The sequence below is a fragment of the Protopterus annectens genome, chromosome 16.part0, assembly GCF_019279795.1.
Source record: "Protopterus annectens isolate FY-2018-M chromosome 16.part0, PAN1.0, whole genome shotgun sequence".
Classification (NCBI taxonomy): Eukaryota; Metazoa; Chordata; order Ceratodontiformes; family Protopteridae; genus Protopterus; species Protopterus annectens.
In genome coordinates, this window is record NC_056750.1 from 41,222,503 (window position 1) to 41,244,116 (window position 21,614).

Genomic DNA, 21,614 nt, shown 5'->3' on the forward strand with positions numbered 1-21,614 from the left:
TTTATCTATTTATCACTGTAAGTAAAATGCACTGAACTTGTGAAATCTGCCTCCAGTGTCTTTTACTCACAATTATAGACACACACACACACACACACACACACACACACACACACACACACACACACACACACTCTACAGGTAGTGTGTGTGACTCCCTGATGATGATTTGAAATAAATAAGCAAGGAAAGTGAACTTATTTGAGTGATACTTAAATCCATAGAGACTGTTTTTGTCTGGTTTGTACAGCTCTGTTTTACTGATTGGATTGCTATCTTGTTTTGTTTTTTTTTTTTTGTTAATTAATTAATTCTATATATTACTGGGCCAAAACAGTTTTCCTTGCCATTTTGGCTCACATGCAGACATGAAATACAGAGGACTACAAGCTATAGCATCTGTGTTTTCTGGCTTCTTATAGTAGCTTAACATTTTGACAACCCTCCCACCTTTTGCCTATTGTGGTTTTTAAAGCCAGTGTCTCTGGCTTCTGCCCCTTATGGTAGTCTGACTACCAAAGTCCCTTTCTCCCCTCTTTGATGGTTGTTGTCAGTTATCTAAGCTAATTAAGTGCTTTTACCAGACATTGTTTTATATAGATTCGCAATACTGGGGGCCCACTAAGCCAACCAGTGTTGCGCCTGAGTTAACCTCCCTTACTGCAAATCATAATTTTCACAGAGCTCCTATCTGCTGAGATAGATAGATAGAACTCTGAGAGGGTTTGAATAAATCCTATACCATCCTTGGCAGGTAAAAGATTTATTTTACTGTTTTATACTTCATTTAACTGTACTAGGGTGCTGTTGCTTTATTATTTATTTATTTTTTTGCTTTCTGCACTTTAAATGATTTTCAAGTGCCCAGATATTGTACTTTTGGCTGATTGCTGAGAAGTGCACTTTTGCGAAGTTTTCCTGATGGTATTACTGTGTAATTTGCTACTTTGTATTTGCTGTTGGTACTTCATTGCTGTATTCCTAGATTTTTGGCATTGTTAAAGGGATTCTACAGTTTTCTGTGTTTTAAGTGCCTGTATAAATTTGGCATGCTTGTGAGGCTGTTGGCCATTTCCCACAGAGCCCAGCAACTCTTGATGTCCTCACCTGTGCCTCTGAAGTGATTTCCTTGCATCCCCTGTCATCCAGGCAAACACTAAGTACTTGTACTTTAAAAACCACACTTCCGGAAGTTATTTTAGTGATCAACTGCATATTTCTTGTTTTATTTGTACATTTATTTGCATTTAAGGCTGACATTTCTGCATTTTCTCAAACTGCCTTGCTGTTGTTTGAGTGACTTGAGATCTTCTTGTCTAGCTAGTTTGTTAAAGTTGTTTTGTGGCAGCATACACTCTCAAGCAATCGTTTTTGTGTTTTTACATTAGGTGGACTGGGATATACTTTTTTAGGAATCGGGATAAGCCCTGGCTGCTGTCTGCTCCTCTCCCAGTGTCTGACCTCTGTGTTACCCTGCTTCCAGCACTAGTCTATAAGAATCTAAAGGACCCTCTCCAAATATCAGTGGTTCACCTCACAGCATAACTTCCCTACAATCCCTCTCTCAAGGACACCAGAAAATTACCCTGCTCTACTTGTGCTTCCAGCACTAGTCTGTAAGAATCTAAAGGACCTTCTCCAAATATCAGCGGTTCACCTCACAGCATAACTTTCCTACAATCCCTCTCTCAAGGACACCAGAAAAGTATGTCTGTTGAATAATTCCTACCAGAAAGACTTTCTACTATTGTACCACTGCTACAGGTGTTAAAGCACATCCTGAGCTAGGACAGCCAGCAGCCTCCACCCCTTCTTTTCTGTACCTTAACACTCTCTCTCCCCTATCCTCTATAGTAACCCCTTTTGTCTAGCACCCACTTTTCCCTTGTTGTACTCCAACTAACTCCCTCTCATATCAGCCTGCAATATTAGACCTGTCCACTAGGTGGCACCCATAACCCAGCCACATCTTCCTCTTATCCTCTCTTATACCTAGCTACTTACCTTAATTTCTCCTGTAGTCCCAGAATTGCTATTTAGTCATCCCACTTTACCCTTTACTACTACTGTCTACAGCTACCTTTTCTGGGCTCACTTCTCACTGTCCTTTACCCACGTCTGACTTTTCCAACTTACCTTCTAGAGTCAGTCCTGCTGATTGTTTCTTCTATAACTGCTTCAGTATCTGTCTCTACCCACTCTATTTGCCCTGTGGGCACACTCCGCTCCCTTCCCTACCCCCAATTCCCACCCACCCCAGGGGTCCTACTCTTATACCTACTAGCCACACCTCTTCCTCTTCCTGTTACTCTCTAGACACTTTACCATTGGACATCTTCTCTCATATCTGCCTTGTCTTACCCCTCCCCTTCAGTCTTACCACACCTTCCTCCTTTCCCATATCCTCACCCTATATACTTCCATACCTGCATACAGACATCCAATAGTTAATCCTTCCCAATGTATAAGCCACCCACCCCATTATATGTCCTACTTTTATTCACACTTTTACCACTACCTCCTTTTACCTTTGCCTACTTACTCACCTTCTATGAACACCCACTATATCCACACCTTCACTACCCTAATAAGCAAACCAACTCTCCATCCCTACCAGTCCTTTATAACCATGCAAATATAACATCTTCACCCAGCTACCTACTTGCAAAGTATCATAGAATACTACACATTAAATCTCAGGAAAGCTCTACTTCTATACAGCAGATTCCCTAACTCAAGGACTACTCCTCTCATTAAAGGATGGTGACATTCACCCTAACCCATGCCCAACAACAACTCCTATTACTCTCCATAACCACAATCAATCAACTATTTATTCCCTTACTAAACCATCTAACTCCCTCCTAGTTGGTCATCTTAATAAACGTAGCATTAACAACAAAGTAACTTAACTCCAAGCTCTATTAGAAGTCTACTCATTTGACATTCTTTGCTTAACAGAAACATGGCTAAAACCTGTAACCAAAGACAATGAAATCATCCCACCTGGATATAATATCCTGAGACTTGACCGAGTAGCCAAGAAGGGCAGTGGGGTTGCTATTCTATTTAAATCTGGCTTACAGTTAATCACGTACAACTATAAACTACCTTTAGATTCCAATGCAGACATTCTCATCTCCAAACTTCAACTTAACAATGTCAAATCCATCTATATTATCTGTATGTATCTACCTCCTGGTAATAACATTGCCACCATGGAAATTATCCTTTGCTGGCTATCCCAACACCTGCCCCAAGAAACCATAATCCTAGGTGATATAAACATTGATTGGAACTGCTATTGTAGCAGCCTCCCTACCACCCACATTAACCTATATGTTTTTTTCACAAACAATTACCTCCCCCACCAGGATAAATAAATCTAACAAGAAAGTAAGCATATTAGACTGGATCCTCATAAACAATCATCCTCAAATTTATGATTCTGGAACCCTCCCTGATGATATAAGTGACCACTCACTTTCCTACATCATCAGGCATAACGCCAGTGCTCCCATTCCAACCACTACCAGAAATATCAGATCCAAAAAGAACTTTAACCCTGATCTCTTCCAAAAGGAACTAAGAGCATGCAATTGGCCTCCCTTAAGGCACCTCCCTTTAGAAGAAGCCATTAAATACTTTAATTCTAACTTCCTTGCCATTCTTAACCACCATGCTCCAACCAGATTGATTAGAATTAAAACTAATTCTGCCCCATGGCTTTCAAAAGAAACCAAACACAAAATTTGTCTCAGAACTAAATATTGGGCCAAATGGAGAATGACTAAAAACCCTGTAGACCAACAAACCTTTAGACAGTTAAGAAATGACACTAAGAAAGCTACACTCTCTGATAAAAGAAACTACTACCTACAATTTCAACAAGCTAACCACAACAACCCACAAAAATTATGGGCAAGCATTAACCAGTTACTCCATCCAGGTCAATCCACTACACCAAACCCTCAAAATACAGACCAGGAAAATCCCATGCATACAGCCAATACCTTCAATACCTTTTTTACTGAAGCAATCCAAACACTAGCTAGTCAGCTATCACCTAATACCTTCACTTTACCTTCCTATAACTCAACTCCACCCCCTCCTTTTCATTTCCAACCTGTCCCAACAACATATATTCTAACCCTTATACAAAAACTGAAACCATGCTCTCCCTCAGCAGACCAACTACCTGCTGAATATCGACAGATATCAGTTAAGGCTATTGCCTACCCCATTTCCATTCTGATCAATAGAACTATTAGTGAAGGTCACATCCCTACCTTATGGAAAGTCTCCCATATTATCCCCTCCATAAAGGTAGACACTACACTGAACTGTCAAACTACCACCCCATTGCCCTTCTTTCTCCTTTGGCTAAGGTCATGGAGAAATGCATCCATAGGCAATTACCCGACCACTTAATCCAAAATAACTTACTTTCCAGCTGTCAACATGGTTTCATACCTTCACACAGCACTACCACTGCCCTCCTTTCCTTTACTGATTGCATTAACAAAAAAACGCAACCTTAATAATCTTTCCTCTGCACTATTTATTGACCTGTCAAAAGCATTTGACATGGTAAATCACCGGAGTCACATAAACATACTCAAATCCCTGTCATTAGATGCACTTTCCATAAAATGGTTCCAGTCCTACCTAGGTAAAAGACAACAGGCTGTACTATGGCACGAGGCTCTATCGACCCTCCTGCCTGTCACCCTGGGTGTCCCTCAAGGGTCCATTCTAGGACCTCTTCTTTTCTCCATATTTATTAATGACCTTCATCTAGCCATCCCCCAAGCCACATGCATACAATATGCTGATGACTCCACACTGATATGCTCAGCCACATCCACCTCTGAACTTCACTCTCTTATCCAGAAGGTATTTAACACAGTTGAACAATGGTTCACACAGCGTTGCCTTCTCTTGAACCCCAAAAAAACTAAACTCCTCCTCTTCAATCCTACTCACAAGTCCTCTCCTTTTGATTTCTCTGTTACATCCACCAATGGTACCATTATATCACCAGACCCAACCACCAAACTACTTGGTATCACCATTGACAACAATCTGAACTTTGACATCCATATCAACAATACTATAAAAACTGTCAATAAAAAACGTGGCTCTCTCTATAGGATTAAACCCTTCCTTTCACCTACAGCCAAAACAACTATAGCTCACACTCATCTAATCTCTACACTCCTCTATGCCTCACCCATTTTTACTAATCTATCTAAGAATAACCTCAGCAAATTGGAAATGTCCTACAATAATATTGCCAGATTTGCTACAGGCAACCCATTTAGAACCCACCATTGCATTAATATAAAGCAGCTGGGATGGCTAGAACTACAAAACCTGATTAAATTCCACCAACTAACCATTGCCCATAAGACTCTTTATCAATCTTCCAATACTCCTATTTTATCTACCCTCATCACCCCCTATAAAAATCTGAAGTCCTTACGGTCATCACACAAACTTCTTGTATATACCTCTAAATCTAACAACAAGGGCTGGGAATTCCCTCTTCTCTAATGCTGTTGGAAAATCCTGGAATCTTCTCCCCAGTGACCCTACCTCAATTTCCTCTATATCACTCTTCAAAAACAGACTGAAACGTTTCCTCAGATCACACTGGTTATGCTCCTGTACTAAAGCTGACTAGTCATCTATCCCTTCAAACTTGGCTCTGCCTACCCCAGACTTCTCTATAACTGTTATACCTTCCTTATTAACTACAAACCCGATCTCTCTCTAAATTACATTATTTCCAATGTCTGTGGATACTTATTATTGAGGGAACTCTTTATTAATATTATTATACAATAACCTGCCTTCCATTTTTTATTATGTACTGTACCTGTATGATGTACCTGCATTTTGCACTGTTATGATTTTTGCCTCGCTGAAAATTCTGTGTTAACCTGTAATATGCATTGTATATATGACTTGTTATTTGTTGTTTTTTTGTTTCTGCCTTGGAGCTTATCTCCCCGGGCCTCTACTGAAAATGGACATATATCCAGTTAGACTAGCCCGGTCAACAAATGTAAAATAAAATAAACAAATAAATAATTTGTATTAATATTAATTTCACTCAGTATAATTGGGTACCCTTGTAAGAGCCTTGGAGTAGCTGGCTTTGGAGTGTCTGAAGGCAGTGTAACTACTTTATAGTCTGGGAAGAAGGGGGCATAGCTAGTAAATCTGTGCCAGCCTTTCCCGTGTGTGTGTGTGTGTGTGTGTGTCTCTGTGTCTGTGAAAATCAAATCTCAAAGAGTGTGTGTGTGTGTGTGTGTGTGTGTGTGTGTGTGTGTGTGTGTGTGTGTGTGTGTGTGAGCTGCTTGGAGGAGGGACACAAAGCACTGGTTTTACAGAGAGGGTGCTGGAGGATTTGACTTGGACAGTTGGCTGAGGAGTCAACTCTACAGCTGTGCCAGGGGCCAGTCTTACTAGGGGCCTGGAGAGAGAGAGGAAGAAACTAGCCCCTGGACTGAGTGTGTTCCCTGCATGCTCTTAAGGGAAATTGTGCTTGATGCAGAGAGCTGCATCTGGAAATAATGTGTGTATCTATTTTTGTTCCAAGTGAACATCCCTCTCCAGTGTCAGTGGTGAGGATTTAGGCTCTTTGATTACTGGCCCAGAGTGGGGAATGCCACAGGCACCTTTTTATATAATAGCAGTTTATACACATAGCCCCTTACAGTGTCCAGAACTTTTTTGTGTCTGGCATCTTTAACAAAGTAGATACAAAACAAAAAGGCGAAAGGAGCAAAGCAGTCTAGAGATAAACCACACAGTGGTAAATGGTAGTAGAATTAACGTATCACAAATTTATTTGCATAAAACACGTTTTCATCTCACCAACATGGGAAACTTCTTCAGAAAATGAGTATTAAAACATAGAAGACAGGATGTCACTTGAATCTTATACAATTCAAAAAGTTCCGCCCATAAGCAATTCTGTGCTGTTAGCCAATCAAGGGTTCTCACAGAGTTAAAGGTACAGACAACTGTGAGTACTTAGTCGGACTATGAAAACAAAAAAGGGGACCAGCACACTTCAGCAGCAAGATTCAAATCCGAATAAATGTTTATTTAAAGGTGGCTAAAAAGCACCCTTTCATAAAGATGCACAAACCGGTTTCGGCTGATATAGCCTTTATCAATGTGACTTCTTCAATAACACAAAACAGTTGCTTACACAAACACCTTAACATCCTGGTCCTCTACATATACCCTTATGTTAAAGTGGTATCAACCTAATAAAACTTGTTTAATGGGTACATATTCAGTGAAAAGGTGAGAACATATTCAGCAAAAATATACTTGTTATACATATTTTAAACAGCATGCAACTGAGATCCTGAAAATTTAAACTTACTTATTTATGTATAAATATACATTATTCATATTTATGAAATAGATGGCTAATATAATATATAGCCAAAATTTCTTATATTGTGTATTTCTTACAGGACTCAAAAGCGATATTGGAATGAATTTATATGATATAACTGGAATATGGTTAGAGGATGGTAACATGAATATTTATGATATCCAATAATCAGTTTTTAACCATGTGCGGCATACCACCTAGGGGCCAATACCAATATTAAAAATAATTATCTGGACAATCCATCATGTACCTCATATTCATTTAGTCCTGGCTTAAAAAAAGCCCCAAAAGTGGTAATCCACTTATTCTCCATGTTATTAAGTTTCGTATGCCAACCCATCTTGAAATTTCTGTGAAGTTGGATTTTGTCTATGATGATAAACCTAAACGACGCTCCTGTGTGATGTTGACTATGTTTGTATAAAGCATCGGTAATCCTTCTATTTCTTATGGAACTCAAATGTTCACTAATCCTAATTCTGATGGGTCTAGAGGTCTGCCCAACATAAAACGCAGAACAAGTACATTGAGCCAAATAAATCACCCAATCAGAGCTGCAATTCCCAAAGATATTAATGTTAAACACCTTTGGGGTATTTTTGCTGGTGAATTCTTTGCTTTTACAGATGTATTGACATGCACTGCAATGTCCACATGGGTAACACCCCACTAATGCATCACCAAAAAGTGTTGTTTGTAGTTTAGTGACTGGTGTAAACCTTTTATAATGTGTTAGCTGAGACTGAATAGTGCGTCCCCTGCGGTAAGAAAAAGCGCAGGTCTCAGGGAGAATGTCATTAAGGAATGGATTTGACTGTAGTATATCCCAATGTTTGTTGACAATTTGTCTAAACCAGGATGTGTTGTTACCATACGTGGTGACTAATCTAATGGGCTGCCTACCTTGCGTGGTGACATCCTGTAATTTGTTATACTTTAGTAAGTTCGATCTTCCCCTGGCTTGAATTTGTTTGGCCGTATTGGTTAGATGGTTGGGATTATAACCTCTGTCCACAAATCTTGTTGTTAGTTCTTGTGTTTGTGTGAAATATTCAACATCCGTAGAGCAAATCCTTTTCAACCGCAAATATTGTGACTTTGGAATGTTGCTGATGATGTGGCGGGGGTGAGAGCTGGTAGCATGAAGTAAGGTGTTATATTGTGGGAATTTCCTGTGTATTGATGTTGCTAAAGTGTGATCCGGTAATCTTTTAATGGCAACATCCAGAAAGACAATTTCATTGTAACCAGTATTGACAGTAAATTGTATGTCGAATGGATTATTGTTTAGATAATCAACAAATTTGGATAATTCCTCCAAACCTCCCCGCCACACCAACCAGCAGTCGTCTAAATATCTGCGCCATATGTCCATATGGTCCATATAAATATTCCGCTGGACATCATATATGAAGGTCAGTTCATAATACCCCATAAATAAATCTGAGTAAATTGGGGCAAAAGATGCCCCCATTGCTGTTCATTTAATTTGCCAGTATGGGTTGTCTTCAAAATAAAAGATGTTTTTTTGCAATACATATTCAGTTAGCTTGATCAAAAAATTGTTAAATCCAGTGGAATATAACTTGGATTGATTTAACCAATACGTAACTGCCAAAATGCCAGCTTTGTGTGGAATACTTGTGTATAGGGATGATACATCTAATGTACATAACAGCCAATCCTCTTCCAGTTGTGAGTCTTCAATAATATTCAAAAATTGTGTTGTATCTTGGATACGTGATCTGACCATGGGCAGTAATGGCTTTAAATATTCCGTCAGAAAGGCAGATAAAGGTTCAGTAAGGGATCCCCGACCTGAAACTATGGGTCTACCTGGTGGATTCATTAGGTCTTTATGTGTTTTGGGTATTAGATACAGGTACTGCGGCATCGGTTCCGGCACCTTGAGTTGCCTGGCAACTTGTGGGGTGATGATATCCTCCTCAACAGCTAAGTCTATAAATGAATCAATATCAGTTTTAAAATTAGGAGTGGGATCCACTACCATCTTTATATAAAACTGCGATTGAGATAACTGTTTAAGTGCCTCTGCCTTATATTTTGAGTAGTCCATGACAACAATTCCCCCACCTTTGTCTGCAGACGTGATCACTATATTTCTGTTATGTTGCAGTTGTGTAAGTGCTTCACGTTCATGTCAGTTGAGATTACTCCGACAACACTCACGATCCTTAGAAAAATGTAAATCCTTCATGACACAATCTTTGAATATAGAGACATATTTATCCATTGGTGGTACAAATGTAGATTTTCCAAACCTGAAACCAATAGATCTTTGAGAATTAGACTCATCTGAAAAAAAATAGCTTCAGGTTAAGTGTTCTACAAAAGTTGTTAATATCATCAGCTAATAAATGTTCAGGCACCGGTGATGTGGGTACAAAATTAAGGCCTTTATTTAATACCTTATATTGAGCATCCGTGAGTACAACAGAGGAAATATTAAGTACATTGTTCACTGTGTTGTTATTTGTTTCAATAGTGTTTGGAGATTGGTTGTACCCAAATCTGCGCCTGTGCTTCCTCCCTGCCCTGCGTTTGTTGGTCCTAAAGGGGTGAATTGCTTCCTTTTGGCTACTGGGGATGCCTGGTTGGAGGAAACATCACCTTCTGTAGTGGATGAAAAATCATCATCAGAAGTGACATTGTGTGTGGTGTCATATTTTTTAAGGATAGGTCTAGGTCTTTTCTTACCCCTTGATGGTTTATATGTACCCTCACTAAACCTCACATTTTTTGGTGTTACAAAGGGTTTGCCTTTTTCATAATCCCCTAAATCTCTGTTGAACTTGTGTATTTTTCTTTTCTTAAGTTGTTCTATATTTGTCAATTCCTTGGCTAGTTGAGATAAATGACCCTGATAGTAATCTGTACTAGAAAATGCTTCAGCTTCCAAACAAGTAGTTTGTAGTTCTGTAGTCAGAGTTTCAATGTTTCTTTCATAATATTTAGAAAGACTCAACAAAAAGCATGGATGCCTGATGTTGGGCAGTAGCCCAATCTTGTCTTAATTCGTTGTCAATATTAGCCACTAAAGGTTGCAACTTAATGCGAAGCCCTCTTGGTGTGATATCTTTTATTTTGTATGCTTTAAAAAGCTTTAGATGCCATATATTTGTTCTGAGGGTTTTCATTTGTCTGTTTAGTTTGGAAAAAATAGAACCACATTTTCTTTAAGATTAGTTGTGGCATTGTCTGTCGTAGGGAATTGGCTGGTGTTAAGTCCAAATGCATCTAAATTATCCTTATCTGCCGAAAGGCCCTTGAGACCCTACCGAAATCACAGAGGGCACAGAATTCAAAGAAGAAACCATGGAACAATCGGAGGAAGAAATGATTGACCCTGCCTCACCCATTGACTGTATTAAGCCGTTAATATTGAAAAATATTGATGGTGACTTTAATATATATAATTTTTCATCAATAAGTATCAATTCAGACTTAGTGGAACTGTTAGCAAAGGGTAACACCTTTGTTCTCAGTTTCAACATGAATTTAGCTAAGACTTTGATGGACTTGAAATGCTTTGTTAGAAAATTAAATCTTTCTTTCTTGTTAGGTGACCATGACACTTTTCATGGGTCACTAAAGCCTTTAAGTACATTCAATCCACCACTACACCCATTATTACATATTTTTGAAAGTGTTTGTGAACTTGATATAAGAAGTATGGTACACACATGTAAGATAAGTCACCACTCTAAATCTTACAATATTAGTTCTGAACAAGAAGAAGAACTGTACTTGATCAGATCAAGTATGGTACGGTGTGTCAAGCCAGACAAAGGGGGTGGCTTAGTTGTTTTTGATGCTAATGATTACATCAACTGAATGGAGGCAGTCCTCGATAATAAAACTTATGTAAAAGCTTCTTTGAATGAATACAATGTAGCACAGAGGAGAGTAAAAGGTTACTTTAGGGATCTATTTATTGAATCTAAAATTGATTTAGACACTTATAATTATATTAACATCCCGTTCCCAAAGTTACCCATCATGTTTGGAATCCCTAAAATTCACAAGGATATTTTGAACCCACTAATGAGACCCCTCATTGATGGTAGAACATCTCTAACATATCCTTGTGCTAAACTAGTAGACTCCATCCTCCAAAAATACTTGAAAAGAATACCACAAATCTGTAAAGACTTGTGGTCACTATTGGAGAGTCTTAACAATTTAACTTTAAACCATCACTCTAATGTTTTGACTATCAACGTGGTAGACCTATACACTTCCATTCCTCATATGGAAGTAATTGAGTGGATTACTCTAATGTTAAAACACATGAATGCCCCTAACAATGACATTCATGTGATGACAGAACTACTGGACATCATTCTTACTAATAACTTTTTCACTTTCAATAACCAGTTTTTCTTACAGAAACAAGGGGTAGTAATGGGCTCCCCTTGTGGAGCAAGTCTGGCTAACTTGCTTGGTGCCTACTGGGAAAAATGTTTCATACTGGATAAACCAGAAATATCAAAACTCTTGATTTATTACACAAGATTTTTGGATGACATTTTCGTCATCTTTAGAGGCAACAACAAAGATGCTGATGAGTTTATTGAATATCTAAACTCTACCACCTTGTTCTTTAAATTTACACATCATTTTGGTACAATCTGTACTGATTATTTAGATGTTAAATTGACTAGAGGACCTGATAACAAACTATTCTCCACTATTTATAGGAAGTCAACGTACTGTAACTCATTCTTACACTTTTCTAGTTTGCACCCTTTCAAACAGAAACGTTCTATTGTAAAGGGCCAGCTAGTTAGAGCAGCTAGAATGTGTTCCACAGACAATGACTTCCTAGGAGAATGTGTTATTAGAAAGCATGTTTGTTAAAAGGGGCTACCCAGTCTACCTCATACAAGAATTAATCTTAGAAGTAAGGAATAAGCGAGAGTTGGGCTTATTAAAACCCATTCTCCCTGACTCTAGAGGTTCTAATATAGCACAGACATTAACAACTGAGGAAAACAGTGACACCTATTCCTTGAATAGCTATTCTAGTCCAGTCAATAGAACAAGTTCTAAAACAGTACAAACAGTTATAAGTCACCATTATAGGCATAGTTTCATTACTTCATTTAACAATGATAGTGAGCAAATAAAATTCCTGCTACGAAAGAATTGGTATTTACTATCTAAGAAAAGAAATCCACCGAACAGCTAGAAAAGTCCAATAGCAGCCACTTTAATAACTCCACAAGTAGAACAAGTAAAACAGTCTTTAAGCGTGCAATAACTCGTACACTTTTCGTCGCCTATAGATATCGCAACTTCCTCAGAAGACAATTAACCAGTGTCTCTCATGCTTTTATATATTAAAATCTTAAGCAGTAATAACCAATTAGTGTCAATTAAGTAATTAGTTAGTCATAAAACATTTAACTATTTTATGTCTGAATGTGTATTGACTATTATGACCAAGATACATGCGTATTATGCATCAAATTACCAGATTTTAATTTACATAATTTTGTATATAAAAATCTATATATATAAATCATTACCTTTCTATACTACTTTAAAATTTCATCTTAATAAAATACAACCTGCATAGACTTATTACAATCAATTCTAAACATTATTTAAAATCATCAACCATTTTTAAAAAAATTTTTTGTGTGGCACATTATACCAGTTTAATAAACAAACTTTAGCAAATTCGTATTCATATTCAAATTCGTAGCTTAAGCCTGACAAGGGGGTATGATCTACAACTGAATAATCTAATACTTAATTATGTATGCTGCCTTCAATATTCTAAATATCTGCATACTATGTGTTTTCAATACTAATAAGTGTATATGTGCATGCATGTAGCGTGCATACAGCACCCAATAGACCTCATGTCAACTTTTCATACTCTTTGTGTATATATTAAATACAATGATACAAAAATGTAATATACAACGTATATGGTAACATATTACATAGTAAACCATATACCTTGTAGAAACCTCATCCGTTTTTAAAAAATCAATAAATGTCAATGTATACTTTCAGTAATATATTCAGTAATATATGCATCTAGCAAAAATTAACTTAACTTAACCATATCATAAAAGTACATGACCATAAGTAAACATTAGTGAGCATAAGTGAAATTTGGACATCAAAAATTCTAGTTTAATATTTTGGTATTTTAATATAGTTTTATATATAATATGGTTGTAATAGGACCTGGTTATAATTTACCATTCATCTTTCTAGGTTTTTTAATCTTAAAATACATTTAATAGATGTCATCTCATTTAACCCAGGGAATTGGTTAGCATTCAACATCAATTGCCATATCAATTCCCTTCTCTCTAGTTTTAGTGGTTCATATTGACATCTTACATCAGGTTCCACCTGATCTATCACTTTAAATCTAAAATTGTGCCCTTCATTCAAGTGGCAGTGCCTAGCCAATGCGTTGTCCAATCTAGTTCTTCTAATACTATATATGTGCTCGTAGATTCTTTCCTGTAGTCTCCTGTCCGTTTTTCCTATGTAAAAAGCTAAACATGTATCACATGTTGCTAGATACACAACCTGACGGCTACTACAGTTATACTTTCTCCCTATTTTATAGGTTCGGTTCCTAAGTGTGAAACAATTACCTTCTTCTATATATCTACAATAATTGCACATTTCGCATTTTACCATCCCTCTACTAATTCTTACATTTTCTTTCCTACTTTGTAAAATTTCTTTAAAATTTTGATTTCTCTTATAAATGATTTTTGGTTTTTCTGCCAATAAATCATTAAACGCATTGTCAGAAACCAAGAGGTGCCAATTCTTATTTAAAATGTTCCTAATATCAAATGCGTCCAAATTAAAATAGGTGATAAAACTGCATGAAAATTCTAGACTAGTCACTTTTTACATAGGAAAAACTGCCACTTGAATGAAGGGCACAATTTTAGATTTAAAGTGATAGATCAGGTGGAACCTGATATAAGATGTCAATATGAACCACTAAAACTAGAGAGAAGGGAATTGATATGGCAATTGATGTTGAATGCTAACCAATTCCCTGGGTTAAATGAGATGACATCTATTAAATGTATTTTAAGATTAAAAAAACCTAGAAAGATGAATGGTAAATTATAACCAGGTCCTATTACAACCATATTATATATAAAACTATATTAAAATACCAAAATATTAAACTAGAATTTTTGATGTCCAAATTTCACTTATGCTCACTAATGTTTACTTATGGTCATGTACTTTTATGATATGGTTAAGTTAAGTTAATTTTTGCTAGATGCATATATTACTGAATATATTACTGAAAGTATACATTGACATTTATTGATTTTTTAAAAACGGATGAGGTTTCTACAAGGTATATGGTTTACTATGTAATATGTTACCATATACGTTGTATATTACATTTTTGTATCATTGTATTTAATATATACACAAAGAGTATGAAAAGTTGACATGAGGTCTATTGGGTGCTGTATGCACGCTACATGCATGCACATATACACTTATTAGTATTGAAAACACATAGTATGCAGATATTTAGAATATTGAAGGCAGCATACATAATTAAGTATTAGATTATTCAGTTGTAGATCATACCCCTTGTCAGGCTTAAGCTACGAATTTGAATATGAATACGAATTTACTAAAGTTTGTTTATTAAACTGGTATAATGTGCCACACAAAAAATTTTTTTAAAAATGGTTGATGATTTTAAATAATGTTTAGAATTGATTGTAATAAGTCTATGCAGGTTGTATTTTATTAAGATGAAATTTTAAAGTAGTATAGAAAGGTAATGATTTATATATATAGATTTTTATATACAAAATTATGTAAATTAAAATCTGGTAATTTGATGCATAATACGCATGTATCTTGGTCATAATAGTCAATACACATTCAGACATAAAATAGTTAAATGTTTTATGACTAACTAATTACTTAATTGACACTAATTGGTTATTACTGCTTAAGATTTTAATATATAAAAGCATGAGAGACACTGGTTAATTGTCTTCTGAGGAAGTTGCGATATCTATAGGCTTACTTAAAAGTGTAATGAAGTTATTGCACGCTTAAAGACTGTTTTACTTGTTCTACTTGTGGAGTTATTAAAGTGGCTGCTATTGGACTTTTCTAGCTGTTCGGTGGATTTCTTTTCTAAGGTTTGTGTTCGTGATTTTTGGTAATTTACTATCTAAGGACAGTTCACTAATTGAGAGAATTGGCCCTTTACCAGTTATTATTTATAGGAGAGGACCGAACTTAAAAAGTCTTCTGGAACGTAAACTATCCAAGTCTAACAACAGATTCAGTGGTTTTTCCCCCTGTGGCACTTGTAGTATGTGTAAACATGTAACAAGAAGTAACTATTTTGAGTTAACTAACAGAAAATATTTTATTAAACACAAACTTGACTGTAACTCAAAAAGTTTAGTTTACTTAGCGATGTGTAAATCCTGCAATACTTTTTATGTGGGAAAGACTGACTGCAGATTTTGAGATAGGATCTATGAGCATATTTACGCCATTTCAAAAAATAAGTGTGACAATGCTCTAGCTAAACATATAAATGTCAACCATGGCCACTGTTTCCAGTTCTTAGCCATAGACCAGGTAGGACAGGACATCAGAGGTGGCCCTATTCCTATCCAATTAGAATGCCGAGAACTGGAGTGGCAGCTGTTATTGAATGCCTTCAGTATACCAGGATTAAATGATAACTTTAATATCTCATGTTTACTGAAATTGAGGAGTGTCTTGAGATAACTTAATTTGTCTCAAGTCAACTAACTAATAAATATTGTGAATATTTAACAACTAGCATATAAGTTGTTTATTAGTTCTTTTATTGATTTACTATTTATGTCTACCATATATTGATCAATTATATGATGAGTTTCAATACTAGCACTGTGATCACTGTATGTATTAGAGTTTAGTTATTTTAGTGAATTGTAAAATGCTTGTTTTATATTTTATGTGCTATTTTACGTACTGCTTTATGTACTATTTATGTCGTACCCTCTTGTACCATCTACTTGAACTGTTAGGTTAGTCCGACTAAGTACTCACAGTTGTCTGTACCTTTAACTCTGTGAGAACCCTTGATTGGCTAACAGCACAGAATTGCCTATGGGCAGAACTTTTTTGAACTTTTTGAATTGTATAAGATTCAAGTGACATCCTGTCTTCTATGTTTTAATACTCATTTTCTGAAGAAGTTTCCCGTGTTGGTGAGATGAAAACGTGTTTTATGCAAATAAATTTGTGATACGTTAATTCTACTACCATTTACCACTGTGTGGTTTATCTCTGGACTGCTTTGCTCCTTTCGCCTTTTTGTTTTGTATCTACGGAGTTTTGCCTGAATCTTTAACAAAGTGATTTACTTGCTAACAATAAGCAGTATTAAAATGTGTAAGGACTTATTAACAAAAAACACCAATATTGTTAATCTAGGATGTCCTTCAGCAAAGAAATGAATCACCATTCGTCATTTATTATACATGTTTTCATTATTTATGTTCATATTTTCATACCTGGGAGCCCTATCTGATATTGATGGGTATAGTGTGATATGCCATGGTGGGAGACAGGAAAATTCATTATCAGTGTCCTTTTATATCATACTATATCTGAGATATTGCTAATTAATAATTAAGTAAATAATTAATTCCATATGTACTTAATTCTTTGGAAATGAAGTGACTTACAAACTGTTATATGAAAACAGGTGAAAATTTACATGTTGAAGAAAACTATCTTTTAAATTTTCACTGTAAGTTGCACATCTTAAGTATGTATGTGTCTTTCAGCTTTTCCCGGTTAGGGGTCGCCACAGCGGAACTCTGGTCCGCTAATGATTGGCAGTTGATTTTTACGTGTCGAGTTGCCAGCCCTGATGCACAACCTTCAACAAAAGTATGCCCATTCACACATGTCTTTACGCAGAAGACGCTCTAGCTGAGAATCAAACCGGACAGCGTCTTACTGGGAGGCAACAACGCTACTGCAGCACCACCACAGCTGCACATCATAACTGATATCTAATATTATTTATATTTATAATTATGCAATTAAGCTTATTTTTCACTGTTCTGTAACTATCTCAATAAACATGAGGACAAAGAGGAATTTCTTGTTGACATATGAAAGCTTATGTCTGGTTAACAAACATGTTCTAACAGCATATGCCTGGGTTGAACAGCTTCCAGAATATCACACTTTGTGAAAGTACAGTAAAAATTATAATTTTGGGTTTGTATGCATTATAATATACTAAGTGTTTATGGAAAGACTTTGAATGAATTGATCATCATCACTGGAAAGAATATTTCTTACTGATAATGTTGCTATTTCTACAGTTTTAATACCCCTTATTATTCATAAAATATTTACTTTTGTTTATCTTAAGTTTTATAAAAGTTTATTTTTCAGAAAATGGCCTGGAATACAAGATGTGCTTAGGCTGCTAGATGTGTGACATTCCACACCATATAGGTGTTAATGAGTTAAGTTACTACTAGAAAACAAATAATTGTTCCACAGATAAAAGTCCTTCCTTTTGTTACATAGTTTTAGAAATTGCATCATCAGTCTATCAAACTGTAAAGTCACAAAAAGTCCCTGTCATGATATGTATAAAAGACTACATTTCTTGAGCTTTAAAACCCATAACAGTTACCAAATTGTCCTATACATAATATCTATTACATTGTCATTTTTTGTTCTTATTCTCACAGTTGGTATCTTCTTTTTAAGAACAGTGTTACTTGCAGTTTGTTGCTACTCCCTTTTTCCCTGCTGTCACTGCTGCATACATTTTAGTTACTGCATTATCTGTTGCCACTAAACCAGACCTCTTAGTTTGTTGCTGCTTTCCTGTATTACTTTATATTACTGCTGCATTCTTTGCTGCCACATCACCTGGTTCCTTTTCCACATCACCTAGCTATCTGCTATCTCACCCCATAAAAAAGCAGAACTGTTCCCTGGATCATCCTGCTTCATTATTTTCAACAGAACATCATCCACAAGCCCTCTTGACGCTAGTCCTGTTATCTGCATCACTTCAACAGACTCACTTTATTCCTTCTCCTTGGAGACAGCTAAGCACTCTTCATGTGTTACATCCATCATACAAGAAGCCTTATTTACATTCAGAAGCTCCATATTAAGCACAATTTTCAACAAATTCTTACTTTCCTCCTCCAAACTCTCCATAGATTTTCTCCCCTCCTGCTTGTTGCTGCTTCCCTTAGGTCTCTTCCTTGCACATGTAGAAGTCCTCTGATGCCATCTATAAGCTTCAGAAAAGTAGGGCAAGTTCCTTAATGCCTCAACCAAATTTCTTCTAGTAGTATAAATACCACCTCGGTTCTCCCCTGAAAGAGGCTACTAGCCTAATGGAATTAACCCAGTCAATAAAGGATAAATACATAAAAATAAATAATTTGTACTGCATTTTGTTGACTGCTTTAAAGTGCTTAAGGTACCATTTTGTTTGTTTTTTTGCAATCCAGTTTTCATTAATGCAATCAAAAAAATGGTAACACGTCAGTGAAGAAGCATATAATATAAAACAGTGCTAAGTAAAATGGATGTTGGAAGGAATGAAAAATATATGAGAGAAACATATCAGAGCAAAACTATGCCCTAGAGAGTACACTAGTTCTGAAAGGACAATATACGTAGGAGAAATGAGGCAGACAAAGAACAGTGCAAATAAAAAGTGAATCAGAAAATAAAGATTTCAGTAGTCTTGAATGGAAAAATAGAACTCTAGGAATGAAGATAAATGTTTGGAGAATGCAGAAGAAATGAAGATTACATGGGATGCGGCCATCACAGATGTATAAAAGTTGGTTTTAATGTCTCTTCAAAACATTTTTTTACAAACTGATTAGATAAAATGAGGGAGTAGTGGATGAAATTTTGTTCCAGAGTTGAAAATAAAGTATTCACCAATGAAACCTGCTCCTCAAAAGGATTGAAAAAAAATTCAAAATGGTTTGCTCCTTTGAATTCTGAAATGAAAAATATGGGATACATTTTGCTGGGGGAAAAAACAGAAGATGAGACCAGCAGTTAGATGTAACATAAAGAAATGCCTGGTTATATTATAACCCATTTGTAAATCATGCGAACTTAAATGGGGAAAAAGCGACAACAAGTGAAGCTTTTTGCTTTAGTTGGTGGACATCACTGAGGGGTTACTGCTATAAATTGTGTAAACCTTTTATTTATACTATGTGTGACACAAACCTTTTGGGAATTACTAAATATACATGTTTGGATTATTATTAAATAAATTTGCAATTCCCATCTTAGGTGATAAAGCAGAATGAATTTGGATGTCTTACCTCATGAGAATAAACAATAGCAACAATTCCAGTGAGGAAACAACAGAAGGCCGTCACCAGGATGGATTCAATCATGTAGTCTTTGGAGAGGTGTCTCCTCTCTGCTGTTGCTGGTAAACCATTTACAGGACCAGTAAACTATGGAGGAAAGAAAGTTCATGGTAATAGCGGCACTTGTCAAGAGTGACCTCTATATGTAAAGAACAGCTAAATTATATTTATCTTATGCTGAAAGGATTGCCTATATATTATCTTAAATAAATCAGCTCCATGATATACATGTTCTTAAATATAACCTATAGACTTTTGAGTCATAACTTACACATATGATGCCAAAACAGCCGCATAGCCATTATGTGGATACAACCTAGTAATGTCTCGTGTTTTTAAGTGTCACACATTTCCAGCTCCTCGTTTTATCTCCTCTGCATTAAGCTTCCAAGGTCTAGGCCTCAGGAAGAAGGTACCCAGACCTGTTCTCTGTTGAGGGAATAGACTATCCTTTGACTCAAAGAAGTATAGGTCTGATTAGCCTTGTATTACCTCCTGCACTGAGAATCAAAATGGAATAGATGTGAAAGTTTGACTGAAATGCTGATTCTCTATTGAGTGGGAGAACAGCTTCACATGGTCTCTAGTGGATATGAGGAGAGAATATCTATGGAACTTAAACCTAAATACTTTTTAAATATCTGCACACAATTTTTTTTATTAGTTCAAATGCTATATACGGTATGTTGTTTTTATTTTTTAGCCAGATCAAATAGGTGGGCCTTGCATTTGTTGTCTTGTTTGTGATTTTAACTCAGGTTTGATCCTAGTTTAACACACTTCTTCAAAGCTGTGATTTTAAAATAATCAGACTTGCATATGAAATTTAAATTGTTATTCCTGCTAACTTAGGTGTATAGATAAGACCACATGGGCCTTATAATTAGTATAATGCATCATAAGCACCTGGAGCTTTTCTCCCCAGGCTTCCACTGAAAATGGGTATTACCCAGTCAGACTTTTCTGGTAAACAAAGACAAATAAACAAATAAATAAATAATTTGTTGAAACTGTCCATAAGGTGCTGTAAAAAAACACTGGAGGGAACATATGCCCTATCTAAGTCAGAATTATAAATCTCAAAATTCTGAGACCTACAGGTATGGCTGGGGGCGTAATTATTCATATCAAGTTGCTGTGACTTGTGGATAAGAATAATTACGCAAGGAGTGTGAATGCAAAGATCTCACAGAAAGGTGTTAGAAAGTTATTTTTTACACTGTTCATGCCTGTGAGTTCAGATTTTTTGGTTTGCAATTTCAGCATTGACAATGTAGTAGCATAACAACCCAGACTGTTGGCAAATCAGACAACAGCACACAGGTGTACAGAGCACAAAGCAACAGACAAAAATTCTACACTTGATATTCTCAATGCAGGAAATATGATATTCTGTAACAGTTTACCAACACTACTCCACTGGAATGAACCATTTCTCAATGCACTAAATATGATATTCTGAAACAGTGCATCATTGTTACCAGCACTACTCCACTGGAATGAACCATTTCTCAAAGCACTAAATATGATATTCTGTAACAGTGCATTATTGTTACCAGCACTACTCCACTGGAATGAATCATTTCTCAAAGCAGTAAATATGATATTCTGTAACAGTGCATTATTGTTACCAGCACTACTCCACTGGAATGAACCATTTCTCAAAGCACTAAATATGATATTCTGTAACAGTGCATCATTGTTACCAGCACTACTCCACTGGAATGAATCATTTCTCAAAGCACTAAATA

At 36.2% G+C, this 21,614-nt stretch overlaps 1 protein-coding gene across 2 annotated transcripts in view; it reads right to left on the reverse strand.

Moving 5' to 3' along the window:
- The window catches only part of PRRT1B (proline rich transmembrane protein 1B), a 245,585-nt gene that overhangs the window by 14,619 nt on the left and 209,352 nt on the right, over positions 1-21,614 (reverse strand). The window contains exon 3 of one of the 2 annotated variants that reach the window (XM_044057864.1): positions 19,813-19,950. The exons of the other annotated variant lie outside the window; for it this stretch is intronic. Within the exon in view, the coding sequence (XP_043913799.1) occupies positions 19,813-19,950 (138 nt within the window). The remainder of the gene's footprint in view (positions 1-19,812; positions 19,951-21,614) is intronic. 2 annotated transcript variants of the gene reach the window in all.